This window comes from Lepidochelys kempii, chromosome 4 (genome assembly GCF_965140285.1).
Source record: "Lepidochelys kempii isolate rLepKem1 chromosome 4, rLepKem1.hap1, whole genome shotgun sequence".
Classification (NCBI taxonomy): Eukaryota; Metazoa; Chordata; order Testudines; family Cheloniidae; genus Lepidochelys; species Lepidochelys kempii.
Window position 1 is genome coordinate 35065753 of NC_136383.1, and position 21620 is coordinate 35087372.

Sequence of the window (21620 nt, forward strand, 5' to 3'; positions counted from 1 at the left end):
GCCAGTACAGCAACAGCATTGTTAATCTCTTAAGTAAATTGCATTGAGCTCTGACTGGAGGGATGGTTGCTGCAAAACAAAGCTTATGGGAAAGGGGTTGGGAGAAAGAAGGAAAAAAAACCACAGGAACTCTTGGGCTTAAGATAGAGTCAGAGGGACACTCCAGTGAGGAAATGCAATAAGGGCCTGATCCATCTACCACTGGCTTCAATGAGCATTAGATCAGGTCCTAACTGAATTTATACATTGCTTTTATTGACTTCTTCCAGATAAATTTTGATGGGGACTAGTTCACCTTACCTCCATGACAACTCACCTGTATTTGGCCTTGTTAAATAAGAAGAGTATTTGTATATGCTTTTATGCACTCTACAGGTTTCATGCAAGATGAGAAGGAATTCTCAAAAAATTGACTTAAGAATGATAATGCTGCATGATGGGAGAAATAATTACTTCACCATCTCATGATCCCTTGAAGGTACTTTTTTAAAAAAAAAAAATTACTGTCTAGAGTCCTAATGAATTTTAATCACTCTCAGAGAATGGAAATGTTCTGTAGCTGCAGATTGCAATATCAAAAACTTGCCCCATCCAATATACCAAATGCAGAGAATACCAGGTGTCACACTAACTTTCAGCACTTGCAGTCTTTGTGGTTTGGGAAGAAGGAAGAAGCCTAGGAGTAACAAGAAAGTGGAACACTAAATTATTATATTGAGAAATATAGTACATCCTGAGACAATTAAAAAAAGAAAGCCATGATCTGACATATTTCTTCTTGAAATACATAAGCTGGATTTGGTTGTGCGTTTTGCAAGTGAAAACATTTCATGCTGACTCCTTAGTTCTATGCTTAGGAACACAGCATAGTCACATAGTTCCCCCCCTCTTTTTATAGCAGTACATAACTGTTTGTGAATTAAAAGTCTTTGAACTATATTTCCCTGATCCATTAAATGAATTTCAGTTGTCTTCTTGCAGTTATACTCCATGTGCTATTGCAGACTCATTATCCTTTATTGTCAACAGACAGTAATCCTTCTCCCCCCCCCCCGCACAAAAAAACAAACCAAAACAAAAGAAAACCAAGCCAACTCTGATGCCTCAACTTGCAGCACAATAAACTCTCCTCTTGCTGGTGTTAATATATGGTTTGCATAAAAAACAGCTGCAGATGCACTGTATATGTCGTGTTTGTGCATGTTTCATGAAAGGCTTAGAAGTGAGAACAGCTAGAGCAACCTAGAAAGATTTTCCTCTCAGGTGCTTTGGGTCATCTCTCCTTAATGAGACAGTAAAAAAGGGTGTGTAACAGAGCACAGGAGTGAACACTGCACTCTGAACACTCATAAACCAATTAGTTTCCCCAGAGAAAGATGATTGAGATAATTAGATAATCAGGTTGGCAGGCTGGATGACATAAAGAGTCAATTAGCCCATCAACCTAGAAGGTTAAAGGACCTCCTCAGGACCTCTGCTCCTCTCTGGTCCTGAGGAGGTCCGAAAGCACAGAGGATATTTTAAACAGACGGTTGCACAGGGACTTTAGTGGTATAGGTGGAGGGAACTCAAATAAATAGCACTGTGAATGCACAACCAGTGGAGTCCATGCAGTTTCTGCAAGGCAAGAAGACAGGAGCAATAGTCCACCCTGTTACCTGGGGTGAGAACCTCGATCATTAGAACCTGATTCTGCAGTGAAAAGCATCTGGGTATGTGGATCTGTTCATGCAGATCTCATGCAGACTGGAGCTTTAGGTCACAACAATGGTTTTGAGGCCGTTTGATTCCTCCCCTACTTCTCACTTCTCACTTCCCACTCTTCATTTCTTTTTAAAGTGATGAAGTCCTATGGATGTTGTGCAAAAACAGCAGTGTGTATCTCAGAGTATTCGATAAAGTCCATCACCATAGTCTCTGAGCACTGCACGGGTAAATTAGATCCGTATTGACTAAACTTCACAGAATGCTCTGCTCTTCTCTGGTTCTAAAAAGCTCTCTTTTCCCATCTTCCCCCACCTATCATCATCATCATACCTTCTTTATTGAAGAGGCACATCTAGAAGTTACAACCAGATGCCGTTATAACATCCCTAACTCAGCAACACTGGTATGACCTGAACCCGAGTAGCATTCTTCAACAAAGTATGAAACAACTGGTCAAAATGATTAAACACGCCTCCAATTGGATGTGTTGACTTGTTTCCAACACTTCTTTGTACCCCTCTCGCTCAAAACTGGTTTGTTACTATTCAAATTTCCTTATAAACTTACACATCATCTGTATTTGAAGAGCTTATGGGGTGAAATAATAGATACAGCCTCCCTGTGCCTGATACAGAGGGACTCTGAATCAAGGTAAATGTGGTATCTTGAGGACTGTGTTGGAATTGCAAGGTACCACTGTAAGAGCCTGGGGAAGGCCAGTGTAGCAAAGCATAGGAGCAGAGCCAGTTTAAAGCAAGATGGGGGTGCATCATGTGTCTGCCTTAGGGAGCAGCCTATTTCTCTCTCTCTGTTTTTGCGTTCTGGTGCATCATCATTCTGAATTCCTTGAGGACCTGCTCCATGATTTTTCCAGGGACTGAGGTGAGGCTGACTCGCCTGTAGTTCCCCAGATCCTCCTCCTTCCCTTTTTTAAAGATAGACACTACATAATGGATAGATGTGGTGGTGCTTTTCCCCCAAGGCCATACCTGCTCAATGTGCTAAAAGCACTTTTCAGACAGTCACAGTAACTTATTTTTAGGGAGAGGAAAGTTGATGACAACTTGGGGAGCTCCAGCAGGGTACATTTATGCAGTCTCTGAATATAGATATTTTGGCATTCTGACAACACTAACATCACAAAATTCTTGCAGCCAACAAAATGAAAAATATGTTTTTCCTGCATTTCGTGCTCTTCTAACTGAATATCAGCATAACAGAATATCTTTCTGATACTTCTAGGCTATGATCTCTTGGAATGAAAAAAAGACAGATATTGTTAAGCTTTCCCCAAAGTTGCACTCACTGTATTTGTAATTTCTAAAGAATGTTAATGAGACAGCAAAAGTAAATAAGAACAAAACATAACCTGGTTTGAAAGCAGAGGATCACAAATGGGTGTCTACCACAGAGCTTCCTGAAACAGCTCTGAAAAGAAGCCTTTTAAATCAGTTTTCTGAACAAGAGAAAGCACCTAAAGAGTGCTCTATTCTTTATAAAAGACAAAAATATATATGGTTTCAGAGGAACAGCCGTGTTAGTCTGTATTCGCAAAAAGAAAAGGAGTACTTGTGGCACCTTAGAGACTAACCAATTTATTTGAGCATGAGCTTTCGTGAGCTACAGCTCACTTCATCAGATGTTTACCGTGGAAACTGCAGCAGACTTTATATACACACAGAAATCATGAAACAATACCTCCTCCCACCCCACTGTCCTGCTGGTAATAGCTTATCTAAAGTGATCAACAGGTGGGCCATTTCCAGCACAAATCCAGGTTTTCTCACCCTCCACCCCCCCACACAAATTCACTCTCCTGCTGGTGCTAGCCCATCCAAAGTGACAACTCTTTACATAATCAAGTCGGGCTATTTCCTGCATAGATCAAGGTTTTCTCACATCCCCCCCACCCCCATACACACACAAACTCACTCTCCTGCTGGTAATAGCTCATCTAAACTGACCATTCTCCAGGTTTAAATCCAAGTTAAACCAGAACATCTGGGGGGGGGGGGGGGGTAGGAAAAAACAAGAGGAAACAGGCTACCTTGCATAATGACTTAGCCACTCCCAGTCTCTATTTAAGCCTAAATTAATAGTATCCAATTTGCAAATGAATTCCAATTCAGCAGTTTCTCGCTGGAGTCTGGATTTGAAGTTTTTTTGTTTTAAGATAGCGACCTTCATGTCTGTGATTGCGTGACCAGAGAGATTGAAGTGTTCTCCGACTGGTTTATGAATGTTATAATTCTTGACATCTGATTTGTGTCCATTTATTCTTTTACGTAGAGACTGTCCAGTTTGACCAATGTACATGGCAGAGGGGCATTGCTGGCACATGATGGCATAGATCACATTGGTGGATGTGCAGGTGAACGAGCCTCTGATAGTGTGGCTGATGTTATTAGGCCCTGTGATGGTGTCCCCTGAATAGATATGTGGGCACAATTGGCAACGGGCTTTGTTGCAAGGATAAGTTCCTGGGTTAGTGGTTCTGTTGTGTGGTATGTGGTTGTTGGTGAGTATTTGCTTCAGGTTGCGGGGCTGTCTGTAGGCAAGGACTGGCCTGTCTCCCAAGACTTGTGAGAGTGTTGGGTCACTTTGGATGGGCTAGCACCAGCAGGAGAGTGAATTTGTGTGGGGGGGTGGAGGGTGAGAAAACCTGGATTTGTGCTGGAAATGGCCCACCTGTTGATCACTTTAGATAAGCTATTACCAGCAGGACAGTGGGGTGGGAGGAGGTATTGTTTCATGATTTCTGTGTGTATATAAAGTCTGCTGCAGTTTCCACGGTAAACATCTGATGAAGTGAGCTGTAGCTCACGAAAGCTCATGCTCAAATAAATTGGTTAGTCTCTAAGGTGCCACAAGTACTCCTTTTTTTTTTTTTTTTAAAAATATATATGGTATCTCATACAGTACCTCATCCTGTCACCAGACGAAATGCCTGCTTCCACTCACTCCCTGAGGAATGTGCTTTCAAAATTCCACTTCTTCTGACTCAATAACTCCCACTTCAGAACTCTTTCCAATTATGGAGACATCTTCCAGCTGCTTTTGTAAACAGTGTTTGATAGCCTGGTGTTACCTGCAATTAGTTTATTTTCTGGAGGCTACAGGAAACAAAGCTATGTCTGCACACTACAGTTTTCTGTGTCAGGATGGTCTGGCAGTTAAAGCAATAATGTGAGTTCTGTTCCTGGATCTGCCAGACCTTCTGTGTGACCCAGGGCAAGTTTCTCTGTGCCATAGTTACCCTATCTGGGACTGGGGAGACTACATATTTACTTTTTTCCCCACACAGTGTTGTAAGTTTTAGTCTATTGATGTTTATAAAGCTCTGTGGCATGTTTGAGAAGGTGCCATAAAAGACTCAAATATTATTAGTGAGATCTACTTTAACACCAAAGGAGCCATGATTTACACAATACCTCAATCACCTGTGGGTGAACACTTTTCAAAAAGTGATCTCTCTATATCTGACCTATCAGTCCTCCTCCTCAAAAGGAAATCAGTGCAACACTTTCAAAAGAAAAGGAGTACTTGTGGCACCTTAGAGACTAACTAATTTATTTGAGCATAAGCTTTCGTGAGCATCCGATGAAGTGAGCTGTAGCTCACGAAAGCTTATGCTCAAATAAATTTGTTAGTCTCTAAGGTGCCACAAGTACTCCTTTTCTTTTTGCGAATACAGACTAATACGGTTGCTACTCTGAAACATTCAAAAGAGGAGCCTAAGAGCTTAAATTTATTACTCTGCTGGACACCAAAAATCATGAACAACCTGTAATCTATAACCCCCTCTTTTTTGTCCTGTGCCTGCACAGGTGTTAATGGGCCACTCTACCTTAAATGGTCCCTTATAATATGTGCTAACTACCTATACTAAACAATCTGTTCCACCTTGCACATTGCTGTGAAGCTGGGAGTTCCCTTCCCAGACCTGAAGAGCTCGGTGTGTGTCTCTTAAGCTTGTCTCTCTACCCAACAGAAGTTGGTCCAATAAAAGATATTACCTCACCATCCTTGTCTTCCACAATTTCAAATGCTATTCTGAAAACTTCTATTAAATAGTCACAAATAATATACTTTCTTGTCAATATCCCCCTGAAAATGACTTCAGAATCTTCCTTACTTAGGTCCCAGTTTGTGACTTTCCTTTCGATGATGCAAAATGGAATAAGGGGAGTATGCATCAGCCCTCCAACTGTGCAGTTTAGCTGCATCACTATTCTGTAGGTGAGGAGAGAGCTCTGAGAGGCTGCTACTTCTCCTCCACGTTGGAGGTTAGGGAGTAGAGTGGAATCTTGGCTGGATTCACCAACATGCAGGCGGGAAAGCTGTTTACTATAGAAAGGCTTAGTATCACATTACTTCCCTAATGGAGGAAGGCTCCAACTCACATGCCCTCCCTTGTTACTGGGCCAGTGCATCCACATGCCCTTCTTTGCAAATGGTGAGATGTAAAGTCTCAATCTTGCCCCTCTTGCTTCGAATTCCCTTGCATTACCTCCCACCTTTGGAAAGTAAGTCATGACCTATTTTTTCCTCCCTTTCTGAAATAATTACTTCCTTGAGGTGGTGCCGATTCAGAAGCAGAAAGAGAAATACAGATGTTGTGATCATCATCATTTGCAGAGACATCATAATTAGGATTGTGTCATACATGCCAGATAGTTGATACATTTAAAAAAAAAAAAAAGGCAGGTAATTCTCTCTGGATAGATTCTCTGCTCTGCCAAGTTCATGATGCACCACCTATATGGCTCATTGTGAACTTAAAGCATCCTGAGATTTAGCCTGAAGCAGTCCCCATATAGGTGGAATCTCCACCAGTACATAGCTGGCAGAGGTGGGTCCCCTGCCTCCTGCATCAGCTCTGCTGCCTCTTGTGCCAGAACCTTCAACTCCAGCAGAAGAGAGAAAGGGGAGAGGGCATCGTGACTGCAGAGAAGAGGAGAGAGGCAAGGGGTGGTGGAAGGAAGCTCTATTATACTTGATTCTCCAGCAGCATAAGCTAAAGCTGTCCTGGGCAACTGAGAATCAAGGCACTGTGACAGCTCTGTGGAAGCCTTCACTCTCCACCGCATTGAAGCAGAGCTCAGATACAGTGAAAAATCAAATCCTCCACATCTGTTTATACCTAATGAAGGGCGGTGGTGGTGATGGTATGTGTGTGTGTGTGTACGTGGGGGAGGGGGTGGTTCCCAGTCCAGCAGATGAGTATGTCATCTGAATAGAGTCAGCCCTTCACAGAGCTGCTGCACCTGTATAGTTCTGTGTTTGCACTTTTTGAATCGAATACTTCATCCAGACAGACAGTGAAGTTCTTAGAAGAAAAGTATAGATGCAAAGTTATTCCAGTATTTACTCTTGTAAAAGCCGCAGTTGATTGGAGGAAGTGTAAAAGTTACACATACAAAATCAAGGTCAAGAAACGTACGTCAAGGATGTAAAGTAAATACATTCAGGAGGAAGGCCAACTAGGCCACATTTTTTTAAACTCCTGCTTTGCTTGGTGAATGTAGAACTTAATATACTAGTGGTTATAGACCTAAGCCTGCAAACCCTTCCTCAGATGATTACTACTTACTCATACACCTAGTTCCAGGGACATACCAATGGTTTTGCAGGCTTGGGCCCTTTGTTGTTAAAAGCATTCCATAACAATGGTTCAAGGTCAAGCTGGAAGGGCATGACCTTCCAAAGTAGGGTCTTGCAGGGATCATTTCTAGGTCCAGTCAGTTCTGTTCAATATCATCATCAGTGATTTAGGTAATGGCATAGAGCGTACACTTACAAAGTTTGCAGATGATCCCAAGCTGGGAGGGGTAGCAAGAGCTTTAGAGGATAGAATTAAAATTCAAAACAATCTGGACAAACTGGAGAACTGGTCTGAAGTAAATAGGATGAAATTCAATAAGGACAAATGCAAAGTACTCCACTTAGGAAGAATCAGTTGCACACATACATAATGCCTAGGAAGGAGTGGAGGTGGATTACCAGGAGCGCTGGGAGACCTCTCTCCCAGTGCTCATGTGTGACCACACTCGCACTTTAAAGTGCTACCGTGGAAGAATTCCCACAACAGCGCTTTGAAGTTTCCAGTGTAGCCATGCCCTTACAGTACTATATAAGTGAGTTTGAATAATAATGTTAAGAATTCTACCCTGTTACACCAACATAAATCTAGAGTAACACCAATGATTTCAGTGAAATTACCGAGTGGCTGACTTTGGCCCAATAGCTGGATATTTTGAATTAACATAAAAGAACACCCTAGGCAATAGGCCAGTACGGCATACCAGTAAGAAGTGGCCTCCGGTACCGGCCCATACACAGTTGATGTTAAAGAGCTGCCACAGCAGTGCTTTAACGTTGCTGCCCCTTTTGCCCCTCCCCCTCGGGCCACCGACAGAGGAGGGCTAAAGGGGCAGCTGTCCCAGGGCCCGGCGATTTAAAAGGGCCTGGGGCTCCTGACCAGCACAGCGGCTTGAGCCCCGGACCCTTTAAATCACCACCAGAGCCCCAGGTGGCATGGGCCGGGCAGCATGGAAGGGCTGGCTGGTGAAAGCTGACCCACAGCCCCGCCCCTTCTTCCCGAGGCCCCACCCCTTCTGAGGGCCCGGAGCTGGCCCCCCGTAGCGATAAGTCTTTTATATTACTTTCACCCCTGACCCTACAAGAAATAAAGACAAAACGCTGTGATCCAGAAATGGGAATTCCTGCCTGAATGGTAGTTCTTGGCCTCTTTGAATGAGGTGGATGCAGTGGAAGAGGTTGAAGAATTCCTTTTCAAAAGTCTATCATGACATAACGTTGGTGTTTTCATTTCTGCAAAAGACTTAACTTATTATGAGATAGGAGGTAGAAAATGTACTCTTTGAAAGAGTGAGTAGGGGAACCCACCATGCACCATTTAAAGTGGGGTCTGCTACTTACTCCTTAAGTCAAATGCTTTTCTTCCTGATGACAGGTGATGATGCCATTTTGAGGGACACAGTCCAAATGAAGACAAAGGTCACATTGCTAATAAACACAGTGACAACTTAAAGTAGAGCAGGGGTTCTCAAATTGGAGGTTGTGACTCCTCGGGGGGGGCAGGGGCACAAGGTTATTACATGGGGTTTGCGAGCTGCCAGCCTCCACTCCCAAACCCTGCTTCACTTCCAGCATTTATAATAATGTTCAATATAAAAAAAGTGTTTTTAATTTAGAAAGGGGGTCACACTCAGAGGCTTGCTGTGTGAAAGGGGTCACCAGTATGAAAGTTTGAGAACCACTGGAGCAGAGGAAACACCTGCGTTAAGTCTGATCCCTAATCTCTGGAAATCTAATGAGACCCAATAGACATTTGACAAAAACTCTTATCTTTTAAATCTCCATAGATAGCTGCTTGCAAGAAGAACTGCCAGCTGCAAAAAGATCTTTTATGAGTTTTTTCAGGATGTTGCTCCATGGAAGCCCCCTCCTTCTATTGAGATAGTGGTCCCTGAAGTTGTTCTGTGCTCATTAAGGATGAAATTCATTTCTGTGCAAAGGGCCAGCACCTATACATTGCTTATGGCTTGCTTTGATGTGATGTGGTTTGATATGATGAGACAGATAGCACGGATGAATTAAAACTGAGAGTACCAGAGCACTGGTGTGTTAATGTGGTTGAACAATAATGGGCTAGTATATGGAAATTAGCAGTGGTTGCAAGTGATTCATGATTTTCTTGCTCTTTAGCATTTGCATTTTTGTGAGGAAATACATTTGAACAGCCTTATCGCTAAGGGACAGAATGAGTCCTTGTCCCAGGAGAAGCCCCAGGAATAAACAATGAGTCAGAGTCAAAATCCTGCCCTGCTTGTTGGAGGAAATAAGTTACTGCAGCTTCACTCAATCTACCTTCCTTACTTTGTGCCCACCCAGCTCTGCTGGCTGGAGCGCTGACGATAGGAAGGGGGGGCGGGGGGATGGGAGAGAGAGGGGAGGTCATTAAAGTGAATCACAAACTGGCCCTAAGTAAATGAGGGTATTTTTGTTTGTGTTGGGAAATGAACAAAGTTTACTCTGAACTATAGAGTTGCTTCTAACATCTAAAGACGATACTGATATTTAAAACACCCACTATCAGTACTGTCAAACTATCTATGCATACTATTAATTCAGAAGAACGATTGCATTTGAAGCATGTTATGTCAGAATGCATCTATGCCATCCGTTTTCTGCAGGCTATAATGCCACGAGCTAAGAGGATGGGTTACTTGTTACTGTGTTTGCAAAACAAGAACCACGTAGACCCGGGGGGGAAAAAAGAACTAACCAACTGTAAACCAAAAAACAATCTTCCCCATCCCCTGAGGCCTTTATCTGAAAACATTTTGCTTAAGAAATGAAGCTTAAAAGAGTTACCAATACAAAGAACTACATAGGAAAATATTTTACCTACAGCTTGATCCAAAGCTTAAAATATAATAAATGCCTGAGCAGTAAGAAAGGAAGACAATTGGTTTATATTTATATTTCATATGGAATATATCTAAAAGGTAAAATACATATAGCCACATGCCCCCATTCACTCTGCTTTCTTAATGGTTCACTTTGCTGAGCAACAAGAACAGAGATACAGAGACAACAACAGAAAAAGAGCCAAGCTGAGTAGTTTGATGTTTAAATAGTTCCTTTCCATAAAATGACAAGCTCCACCCCGCTAATGGAACATTGGCTATACAAGCCAAGTCCAACAAACCTGGTCATTGTTTAGAGCATTCTGCAGCAGGATACTGTAGATGTGAATAAAACATCTGCTTTCCTAAAAACACCTCTCATATCAGGTTGCAAATCAAGGTGTAATAGATTTCATTATCAGGACCAGATCTAGGCACCAGCAAAGCAAGCACGTGCTTGGAGCAGCACAATTCCAGGGGCAGCATTCCGCGCCCCCCCCCTTTTTTTTTTTGCTTGGGCAGTTGTGCTCTCGGAGCATAGGGCGGTAAAAAACCTAGAGCCGGCCCTGTTCACTATATAGCAAATACAAGCTGGAAGCAACAGAAGAACTGATTCCAGAACTTGTAGTAAATCAATGAAGCATGGACTGGTTTGAAGAGAAGATGAGCTCAACAGGAGAACCAGCTCTTACATTACAGATACAGTGTGACAGATACCTTCATTTTAGAAGCTCCTGAATTCTTTCTGTGTGCCAAGGACTCTTAGGATAAAGGCAGCTTCCCTTTATAAGTTACTTTATAAGTTACCGTTACTCTGAAACCTTTATAAGTTAGTTTCTCTTCCCTGTTTTTTGATATTTGACTTGTAGTAGCAAAGACAAAATAATAAGGAGGTTAACTCTCCCACCCCCAATTTCTAATACATATTTGCTAGAATGTTTTAAACATTTTATGCAGTATATTTTCAAAGCAGTGATTGGGAGCTTTACCACCATAATTCCCTAAAATAGATGACTACTGCAGCACTTAATTTATCTTTGCAATGCTCCTGTATGGTAAATATCATTACACTTACTTGACAGATGGGTAAAGTAAAACTCAGGCAGGTTAGGTGATCAACTCAAGACCACACAGCAAGTCAACAGAAGAATGAAGGTGCCCAGGTCCCAATACTGTGCTCTAACCACTACAACACACTCTGTATATAACCCAGCTGCTAACCCTGAAATTCTCCTTGGGCTATCATAGTAAAACCACGTTCTTTCCTTCTTGTATATCACTACCAGCAATAACGATTCAGCAGGCCAGGTTATGTCCTCAGTGATACCGATGCAACTGCATTGTCTTCAGAGCATTTGACATTTTATTAATCGTGTTAGCACAGAAGGAGGAATGGAATCCAATTCACTCTCTTTTATCTATGTTGGGATAACAATAGCAAAACATATTTTTTGTTACAGAAGTGAATAGAGATGACTAGATCACATTCAGGAAATGTTTGTTGAGTAAGCAAGTGCCATTTTCACATACCTATTTTTCAGAGTGAACAGCACAGGAAAGGCTGTATGTATGAAAACAAAATTTTTAACTCAACTCACTAACAAATACTGTGCCAACTGAGAGAATGTAACACTGTCAGCAAGAATACAGGCTGTCAAATTGTGGTGCTCTTCAAGGTTACATTTAATAGCAACAGCAGGCAAACCATCAAAAAGAGCACTGAAGAAATCCTGTTGGTTTGTAATAGCAACATGGATAAGAAGAGTCTTGGGATTAGTCACAGAAAACACATTACTTTGGCTGTTTTCCTGATGGACACAAGCCAAGCTTTTCTGTGGCGGAAACATGCTTTAACAGAGAAAGCTTGGAATCCAAAGTGACCCCAAATATTCCTAACAGAATCAGCTACCGAAAGATTTGACCCATTTATACCTAAGCTAAGGAATCATGCCTCACCACCACTGTCTTGTGCCAATCTACAGCAATTCAACTTAGGCTAGATTCAGACAGGGCCCTCCAAAACAACATTTCAACCAGACAGTAAAATATCAGGATCTGACAGAAGGGATAAAAAAATTCAAGCATAATTCTTCTTACAATGGAAGCCTAATTCATGACACATGACAACTGTACCAGATGGCAACACAGAAACAAAAAAGAATTAGAGTCAAAACAGAATCTTAAGAGTTGCCATATGCAGTTTCAGTGGGGCCAATTACTGCCAAAGGATATAAAGTGAAGCCTCAAAGAGAGTCAAAACTCAAATTGGGCCGAAACAGTGACAAACAGTATTACACATGATCTTAATCATTACAGTAAAATCTCATTGTTTGTAGCATTACAGCATACATATATTTAATACTGATGGCTGAGGAGTCTTGGTCAAATCATTCTTCATTACATCAGAAAGACTAATTCTCTTTATTCTTACCAGAAGTCTCTTACTTACAGTAACAAAAATAGGGCAAATCAAAGCAGGAGATATAAATTAAAATAAAATAAAAAAAGCTCAAGGAAAACTTTTCTCTATGTACACTACACACAGAAGGAAAGGTTAGTTTTCCACTACATATGAATTCTGGATTATTATAACACCATAATGAAAATAGAATAAAAGAAGACAGAAAAAACACAAACACTAATGTATAATTTCATCAAGTAGGGAGTGCAGCAGAAAATTTTCAGGAATGCACACTGGCCCACACTCAATTCACACTACTTCTTTGCAGTATTGTTTGTGAAGGGGAAAAGAAATCACAATTTCCATTCTTGTGCCTCCCACCCTTGTCCAAATAATTCACCCATTTCTGCTTCCTTCTCTCTTATGGTTCAGAAATCAGTTTCCACATTTTTACAGCACCTAATAACAGCTGTGTCCAGTTTAAGTGTCTACACCCTTAACCAAAATTCTCTTAAATAAAAGTTTATTGTTAGATATAGGGTAGTGTTGCACAGTACAACACCCAGCAAACAAAGAGTAAATACCAGCTCAGCTTCACTCTCAACCTGTCACCAAGGAAGGGCTGCTAGGGAGATGGAGGGAGGAGAAAGCGTCTGAGAAGCTAGGATTCTACATCTTGGGGTTATAGAACTGGGCTGAACCTCTCATTTGGAAGTTTTCTGTATACTTGTCTATTATGTTAATTTCTTTCTCATTATAAACAAGTACCTGATTCAGAACTGACGGCTCCTCTTTTATGTCATGTAATTGGATTTACTCTATCATAAAGCTGAACTAGCCTAGTGCTGAATCAGGCCCTAACATCTGAGGATAAGATGTTCCCTATTGAGTTACTGCACTGGTTGATAGAAATTAAAGAGAAAGATAATCAAATAAACAATAACTATAAATAAGCTTATCTTTTTGCTTATTACAACCAAAAGCACCACAAGAACTGAAAAAGATTATGCTGCAAATACTACCCACGGCATACCTGAATGCAGTTCGTCTTCTCCCACAGCCTAAAAAATGCATCAGGGCTTCTTCCAACTTGACAGCCAAGCAAGTAAGATGCATGTCCACCATTCCCATTTTCCTTAGTCTAAAATGTGAGCAAGGGGGTTGCTTGCATACAATCTAATTAGCCTCAGCAATGGCTTTGAACTCCTTTTTGAAAGAATCTTTGTAATCCATATAAATCAAAATAGTGCCCATTTCTAGGCTATCATATAGCATAGAACACACAACTGAAACTCTCCAAGGTTTACAATAGCAAGAACGATTCAGATCAGGAAAGGCACAAATTATACCAGACTTGACAATAGATTTTTCTTTTTATAACTAATTAATTTCCCCACCACCCCCCTCTTAAGATGTATGTATTAATAATATAGGAAAAATCTCTCTCTCTGTCTGAAGAGGAATAATATTTAAAAATAAGAAAATATTCCCCAAGATCAAGAAATTTCAATAATTCTGCTAATGGTGCAGCTTTGTCTAGTTTTCCAGTTTCTTTTTTTAACAGTACATGTCGTCATAGTATTTTGGAAAGCCTGGATATCATGAAAAAAAATGTATGGTCAGCATAAGGTTTGGTTTGTATCTTCAAATGAAAGGGGGAATACTCCAGGCACACACATAAAATTCACACCTAAACTCAATCCCAAATCCAGCTGCTGGTGGAACATAGCATACTTTAGATGTTATTTTTTAGAGTCAGGTCACTTCTAGAGAATAACCATGAAGGGTGGGGAAGGCTAGCATACATAAATCTGAAATGCAGAGGATAAACTTAAGAATGGGCACCTGGTAATTTTATAGAGGCGTTGCCATTTTCAACAATATATTACTTTCCCAAATTCCGGCTCTAGTGATCTCTTCCATTTTCCACAACCAAAAGCAATCAAGTCAGAGGACCTGGAACAGCCTGGCTGTTTTAAGAGTTAATTCACTGTAGGCAACTAGGAGTTTCTGATGCTCACCATATATTTGATAAAAAGCTTTCCTTTTAAAACACTCTGAAAAGCCTCAGCTAAATTGTGCAACAGAGAGTAGTCCATAAACTGAAAGCAAGAACAGCACAACTAATTAAACTTGCTGCTAAAAAATTAAAGCATTCTTAGTTCAAGGGGCATTTACACATATAGGTTATCTTAGATATTAAAAAAGGATTAAATGTATCGGCAACTAGGTTTTACACTGAAACCAAAAAATCTATTTTCCAAAACAAGGTACTTGTAACTTTGCAATTGTTACAAAAAAGGGTGGATAAAAATATTTTTTTTAATTTAAAATCAGATTTTTTGATAAGAAGTTTTTTCTTCAAAAAACATATCTAAAGATAGTTTTAATTGACATTCATTATAGCTCAAAGATATCTCATCATGGAATAGGGATTATAAATTCTAGTTCTATAATATGAGACAATATATTCATGTAATATTTAAGAAAAGTTTTGTAAATGAGTTCCAGTAGTTCATGGGTTAGGGAGCCAATCTTATCGGGTTCGAGGGGCTTCTGTATAGATTATTTAGGTTAATTTTTCTATTTGCCCAATAGGACACAGTGCTCAGTCTACAAGATACCATCAGGAATGCTTAATTTTGCAGTTCTCAAACTATGGATTTGTGGCCCCAGAGATAGCATGCTTGTTAACAGCAAAAATATTTTAAAATAAATATAGAGGTGAGAAATAACAGAGCTCAAACCTATTGTCCCTCTGCAAATTTGTGTACAGAGTCAATCCCTTACCTCCCTCTAAAAGTGCAAATTTTCAAAAAGTTCAGTGACTAGAAGATTGTTGGGGGCGGAATAGATCTGGATGAGGAGAAGTCTGGAGATAAATGTGAGAAGGGAGGGACAGGCAGTAGAAACAGAAGTGAAACTGTTTGAGCAGCATTTTCCGGAAGTCTTGAGGTCTTTCTGAGTGTAGCCTTCATTGATTTGAGATCTACCATACCATTCTTTCCCTAGAAGGGAAAACCTATAATGGCATCAGGCCGTAAAAGAGACCCAGTTTGGGAATATTTTAATGAAGTTCCTCTACCTGTGGGTAAGAGAGGCATGTGTGCAAAATGCAAACAGTGCAACAAAGAACTGGAACAAAGCCTGGTTGCCTCAATGAAACAACATCATGAGAAGTGTTCCTTCTCAGGAGGAAGCTGCATTGAAGCCACCACAATATGCAAGTGCCACCACAATATGAGTTCTAACACAACATTTATCATGATATGGTGGACATTGATAGAACTCAATAAGCATTTATGAACCAGATTTTTGAAGGGTCTTCCTTTTGCATGTGCACCTCTTTGTGTCTACACAATGGTCATCTGTGTGTGCATATGGGTACAAGAGAAGCCTGAAACTGTTGACCTTCCAGGCACATTGCAAGCCTATCCATCCCTTTGGCTAAAGATTTGGGAAAGGCTGAAGTGTGAAGGGGAAGTCAGACCTGAAAAGGATTTTTTCCCAGTTTGGTGGATTTTCTTTTTATTTATGTGAGATGGGACTTCTGGGAGCGGTTTTTTTGTTTGATGAATTTTAAAAAACTTTCAAAGTGCCCAGTATGTGTAATAGGCACTGGATGTTTATAAATCAAAATAAATATATGTTGTATGGGCCAGATGTATCAAACTGGAGGCCAGAAGTCCATTTGTAAAACAGTGTATTCTTATTTGTGTGAACATCTAACACAAATAGATGTATTAATCATGAAACTGTGCAGGTACAATTTTGTCCATGTGGTTTCTGTATATTGGTGTCTGGCCTTTGAGTTAAAAATGTAGGCCTACATGCGCATAGTATACTGAAGGAATTTATAATCCCTATTCACTTAAAGTTAATCTGAAACAGTCATTTTAAATAAGAAAGGACAGTTTTGTACTTAAGACACAGAACTACAACTCAGACAGTCTAGAATCTAGATTTGTTTCCCAGATCTACCAGGGATTTCCTTTTTGACCTGCAGCCAGATATTATGGTGACAAGAGCCTATACACATAAATACGTGATTTCCTGACAATTAGTTTACACACTCCCAATAGAACCAGAAAAGAGGGCACATATATTGCATATTTTATAAATTGTTACTATAACCATTTGCTTAATTCACTAAATCTCTCTGTAGACTGCATTTCTTTACAGATATAACAGGTCTAAATAGGCAGCAGGAAAGCAATAAATATAAGCAAGTTTCAACTGAATTTCCACAACAGTTATCATAAATTTTGGGTGCCATATGTTCAAATACCTCTATACACTGTTAAACATTTTAGCACAAATTTACTCCAACATGGGCAGGTGCCCTAATATTACAAACTTGGACATGGAAACAGAAACTATTAAAACAACAGAAGAACAGATTTAAAACAAAATTAAAATAAAAACAAAAATCTGGAATCTTGATTGAGATCATTGTTACAAAATACAAGAAATAACAGAGGTGCAAAGTGGGCATTTTTCCTCTTCTGAGCTGCAGTATGTAAGGTTGACCACTAGCTACTTTTATCACACGAAAAGTAATCTACTAGCATTTGAATTTAGTTTCTCAAATTTTAAGCCCCAAACTATCTTAGATCTTTTGGGTGATACAACTGAGTGTCTTTATCACTCTGCATCTAGCTAATCAGCGTCCTTTCCAGGCCATTTTCCCCCCAGGAAACATAACTCAATAACCTGAGTGTTGATTCACTTCAGAGGGTCTTTTTTAGGGAAGATGCATTCAAATACCAGAGTTTTGATCATGAGAGCCTACCAATGTTTATTCCTTCATCAGCTTACTACTTACTATTAATGTCAGAAGTACACATGGTCAATTACCAAACAGATATGTGCAAGGGATGTTGAGTATTGAATTAATAGACTTTGAAGTGCATTTGCAAGTCTTAATAGATCCCATATGTACTGTCTACAATGCACTTTTTATGCTGACACCTCTATTACACAAGATCCTTCTTTTTTTCCAAAATGGTTTTGCCAGGTTTGAGAAAAAAAGTCAAATTAAAAATCACAAATTTAAAATTCCTTGCCAATGTAATTAACAATAAATTTCTTTGTTTAAAACTAGAATATTTCTAAAGTATAATTTATGTTTGACCATGTATGGTGTTTCATTCATTTTTTTAATTTCACACATCTGGGACAATGAAAATTTGATCAGTCAGTTTCACCTTTCTAATTAGGTACAGATTTTGCATCCTATACAATGCTACCATATTTGGGTTGCAAGTTTTGGGCCTAAACTACCAGACAATGTTCTTATAAGTATAATTAAAAACTGATGCATGAAAAATATGATTGCATATTACACTCCATACTCTGCTAATCACTCCTTCCCTATCCTTACTAATCTTTCATATGTATATGTTGTGTATTTCCCCACTGCTTTGGTAGGGCTGACAACTGGGTAATATTTAAAAACCAGACTCTCCAGCAGGAGCGCCGGAACTTCCCCGTCCCGCCTCTTCCCCCTGAGATGCCACACTTGCCCCACCTATTCCCCACAAAACCCTGCCTCTGCCCCGCCTCTTCACCGAGTCCGCACCCCATCCACTCCTCTTCTCCCGTCCGTCGCTCACTGCTTTTCCCCTGACCTCCACATCCCCCAGGTCAGGAGGGACTTGCCTGTGGAGCTGTGGCTGGGAGCTGCAGTCGCCCGACAAGGTAGTAAGCAGGCCTGGCTGAATAAGGGCTGGAGCAGGTGATGACCCAGTGCCTCCACCACTCGCAGTACCCAGACTTTGGGCGTCCAGTCAGTAGATCTGACTGGACATTGTCAAGTCCCCTTCTTGACCAGATTTTCTGGTCGAAAACCAGGCACCACGCCACCCTATGCTTTGCTCCATTATGTGTTTATTTGGTTTATTTATTTATTTATTGGTGGTGCATTAGAAATAAAGTGATACAACAAGACTTTTGATATCTTAAGAGTATATTGCATTTTAGAGTTTAGGAGTCCATTAACTGGACATTACTGTCTGCACGAACAGAGGACAGTGGAGGGACAAAACACCACAAGAAAAGGAATTCTTTAAATTCAGCTATTTTTTAAAAAATTCTCTCCCTCCCTTATTTCCAGGAACCCTTACTCAGTGCATACAGATAGACATTACAGTCATCACCCAAAGATACATACAAGGACACAGAAAAGAGACCTCAACATCTTTGGCTTCAGGCACACAGACCTCTACCCACTGAGCAGAAGAAGTCCGCAAAAGGACTAGCCTCCATAAGGCAAAGCTCATTCTTGAACTCAGTGCAGAGTTTCTGTGATTCATAGGCATTCTATCCAACGTTTGGTAGCCACAGTACTCTCTGACCCTCAAAATGGATTAGTGGGAACTCCAAGTCCTATGGATGTCAAGAGACTCTCAAGGGAGCAGACTAGCATATTCCAATGCATTATCTAGGCCAAAGGTGGCAAGTGCCATGGTCTTCAACCAACTACATAGATACAGCACAGGAAATGCAACTATTGACCTTTGCCTCCAAAAACATGTATAGCTTATGAATCTATTATACTCATAAATTACTTTTTTCTAATTATAGTATTACTTTAATTTTCTAATTATTTTATTAAATTGGCTATCGACAGAGCAGATGCATCACCACCTCACTCAAGCACGTACCTGCCCTTGGCTGTACCAGATGACATTCATCACACTCATCACCTCCAAAGGCTTCATACCTCAGCAATACTTTATCCAAAGAAAGGCTCCTTCTCTGGATTCTAATATTTTGATATTTCTCAAAAAGACTCTATTGGCAAACTGTATTTTGCATGTTTCAAAGTAATCCTTGGTTTTAATAGGAAGTCGGTAGCAGTATCACATGTGACTAAATCAAGTACTGCATATTGTACTATTTGTTCAGCTTACTCATATGTACACACTTTTTTATACAAAAATGTATCTCAAATATTTCCAATGTTTGGGTGATCTGCACTATTCTATCAAGGCCTTCTTGTATACCATCCATCATAGTCTGCCTGCATTTTTTTTAAATGTCAAAACATTTTCAAAAATGAAACAATTTTCAGACTGCCACAGTGCATTTCCTAATTACGGTGTTTACACAAGTTCTTCTTTTTTTTTCTCTTAAATGTAGCAGTCAGTCAAATGGTAGTATTTCACCGCAGCCTTTCCCGATGACACATTCCTATCTCTGTATATTTTATTGATATTCCAACACATGGGATGTACATATCCCGTAAGATTTCTTCTCACAAGAACAAACCACTCTCAGTACCCGTCTAAGATAGAATCATAGAATCATAGAATATCAGGGTTGGAAGGGACCCCAGAAGGTCATCTAGTCCAACCCCCTGCTCAAAGCAGGACCAATTCCCAGTTAAATCATCCCAGCCAGGGCTTTGTCAAGCCTGACCTTAAAAACCTCTAAGGAAGGAGATTCTACCACCTCCCTAGGTAACGCATTCCAGTGTTTCACCACCCTCTTAGTGAAAAAGTTTTTCCTAATATCCAATCTAAACCTCCCCCACTGCAACTTGAGACCATTACTCCTCGTTCTGTCATCTGCTACCATTGAGAACAGTCTAGAGCCATCCTCTTTGGAACCCCCTTTCAGGTAGTTGAAAGCAGCTATCAAATCCCCCCTCATTCTTCTCTTCTGCAGGCTAAACAATCCCAGCTCCCTCAGCCTCTCCTCATAACTCATGTGTTCCAGTCCCCTAATCATTTTTGTTGCCCTTCGCTGGACTCTCTCCAATTTATCCACATCCTTCTTGAAGTGTGGGGCCCAAAACTGGACACAGTACTCCAGATGAGGCCTCACCAATGTTGAATAGAGGGGAACGATCACGTCCCTCGATCTGCTCGCTATGCCCCTACTTATACATCCCAAAATGCCATTGGCCTTCTTGGCAACAAGGGCACACTGCTGACTCATATCCAGCTTCTCGTCCACTGTCACCCCTAGGTCCTTTTCTGCAGAACTGCTGCCTAGCCATTCGGTCCCTAGTCTGTAGCTGTGCATTGGGTTCTTCCGTCCTAAGTGCAGGACCCTGCACTTATCCTTATTGAACCTCATCAGATTCCTTTTGGCCCAATCTTCCAATTGGTCTAGGTCCTTCTGTATCCTATCCCTCCCCTCCAGCGTATCTACCACTCCTCCCAGTTTAGTATCATCCGCAAATTTGCTGAGAGTGCAATCCACACCATCCTCCAGATCATTTATGAAGATATTGAATAAAACCGGCCCCAGGACCGACCCTTGGGGCACTCCACTTGATACCGGCTGCCAACTAGACATGGAGCCATTGATCACTACCCGTTGAGCCCGACAATTTAGCCAGCTTTCTACCCACCTTATAGTGCATTCATCCAGCCCATACTTCCTTAACTTGCTGACAAGAATACTATGGGAGACCGTGTCAAAAGCTTTGCTAAAGTCAAGAAACAATACATCCACTGCTTTCCCTTCATCCACAGAACCAGTAATCTCATCATAAAAGGCGATTAGATTAGTCAGGCATGACCTTCCCTTGGTGAATCCATGCTGGCTGTTCCTGATCACTTTCCTCTCATGCAAGTGCTTCAGGATTGATTCTTTGAGGACCTGCTCCATGATTTTTCCAGGGACTGAGGTGAGGCTGACTGGCCTGTAGTTCCCAGGATCTTCCTTCTTCCCTTTTTTAAAGATTGGCACTACATTAGCCTTTTTCCAGTCATCCGGGACTTCCCCGATTCGCCACGAGTTTTCAAAGATAATGGCCAGTGGCTCTGCAATCACAGCCGCCAATTCCTTCAGCACTCTCGGATGCAACTCGTCCGGCCCCATGGACTTGTGCACGTCCAGCTTTTCTAAATAGTCCCTAACCGCCTCTTCTGCCTTAGCTCTAGTTCAGCAAGCTATGTGTCCTGAAATATTCTGATTCATAGAATCATAGAAATGTAAGGCTGGAAGGGATCTCAAGAGGGCATCAAGTCCAGCTGCCTGTGCTAAGGCAGGACCAAGTATACCTAGACCATCCCTGATAGGAGTTTGTCCAACCTGTTCTTCAAAACCTCCAATAATGGGGA

General features: G+C 40.9%; 1 protein-coding gene across 2 annotated transcripts in view; it reads right to left on the reverse strand.

The window, feature by feature from the left end:
* Positions 1-21620, reverse strand: part of ARSJ (arylsulfatase family member J) — a 54339-nt gene that overhangs the window by 27368 nt on the left and 5351 nt on the right. The window contains exon 1 of one of the 2 annotated variants that reach the window (XM_073340973.2): positions 4630-4668. The exons of the other annotated variant lie outside the window; for it this stretch is intronic. Within the exon in view, the coding sequence (XP_073197074.1) occupies positions 4630-4634 (5 nt within the window). The 5' untranslated portion in view covers positions 4635-4668. Of the gene's footprint in view, positions 1-4629; positions 4669-21620 lie in introns of those variants that run through there. 2 annotated transcript variants of the gene reach the window in all.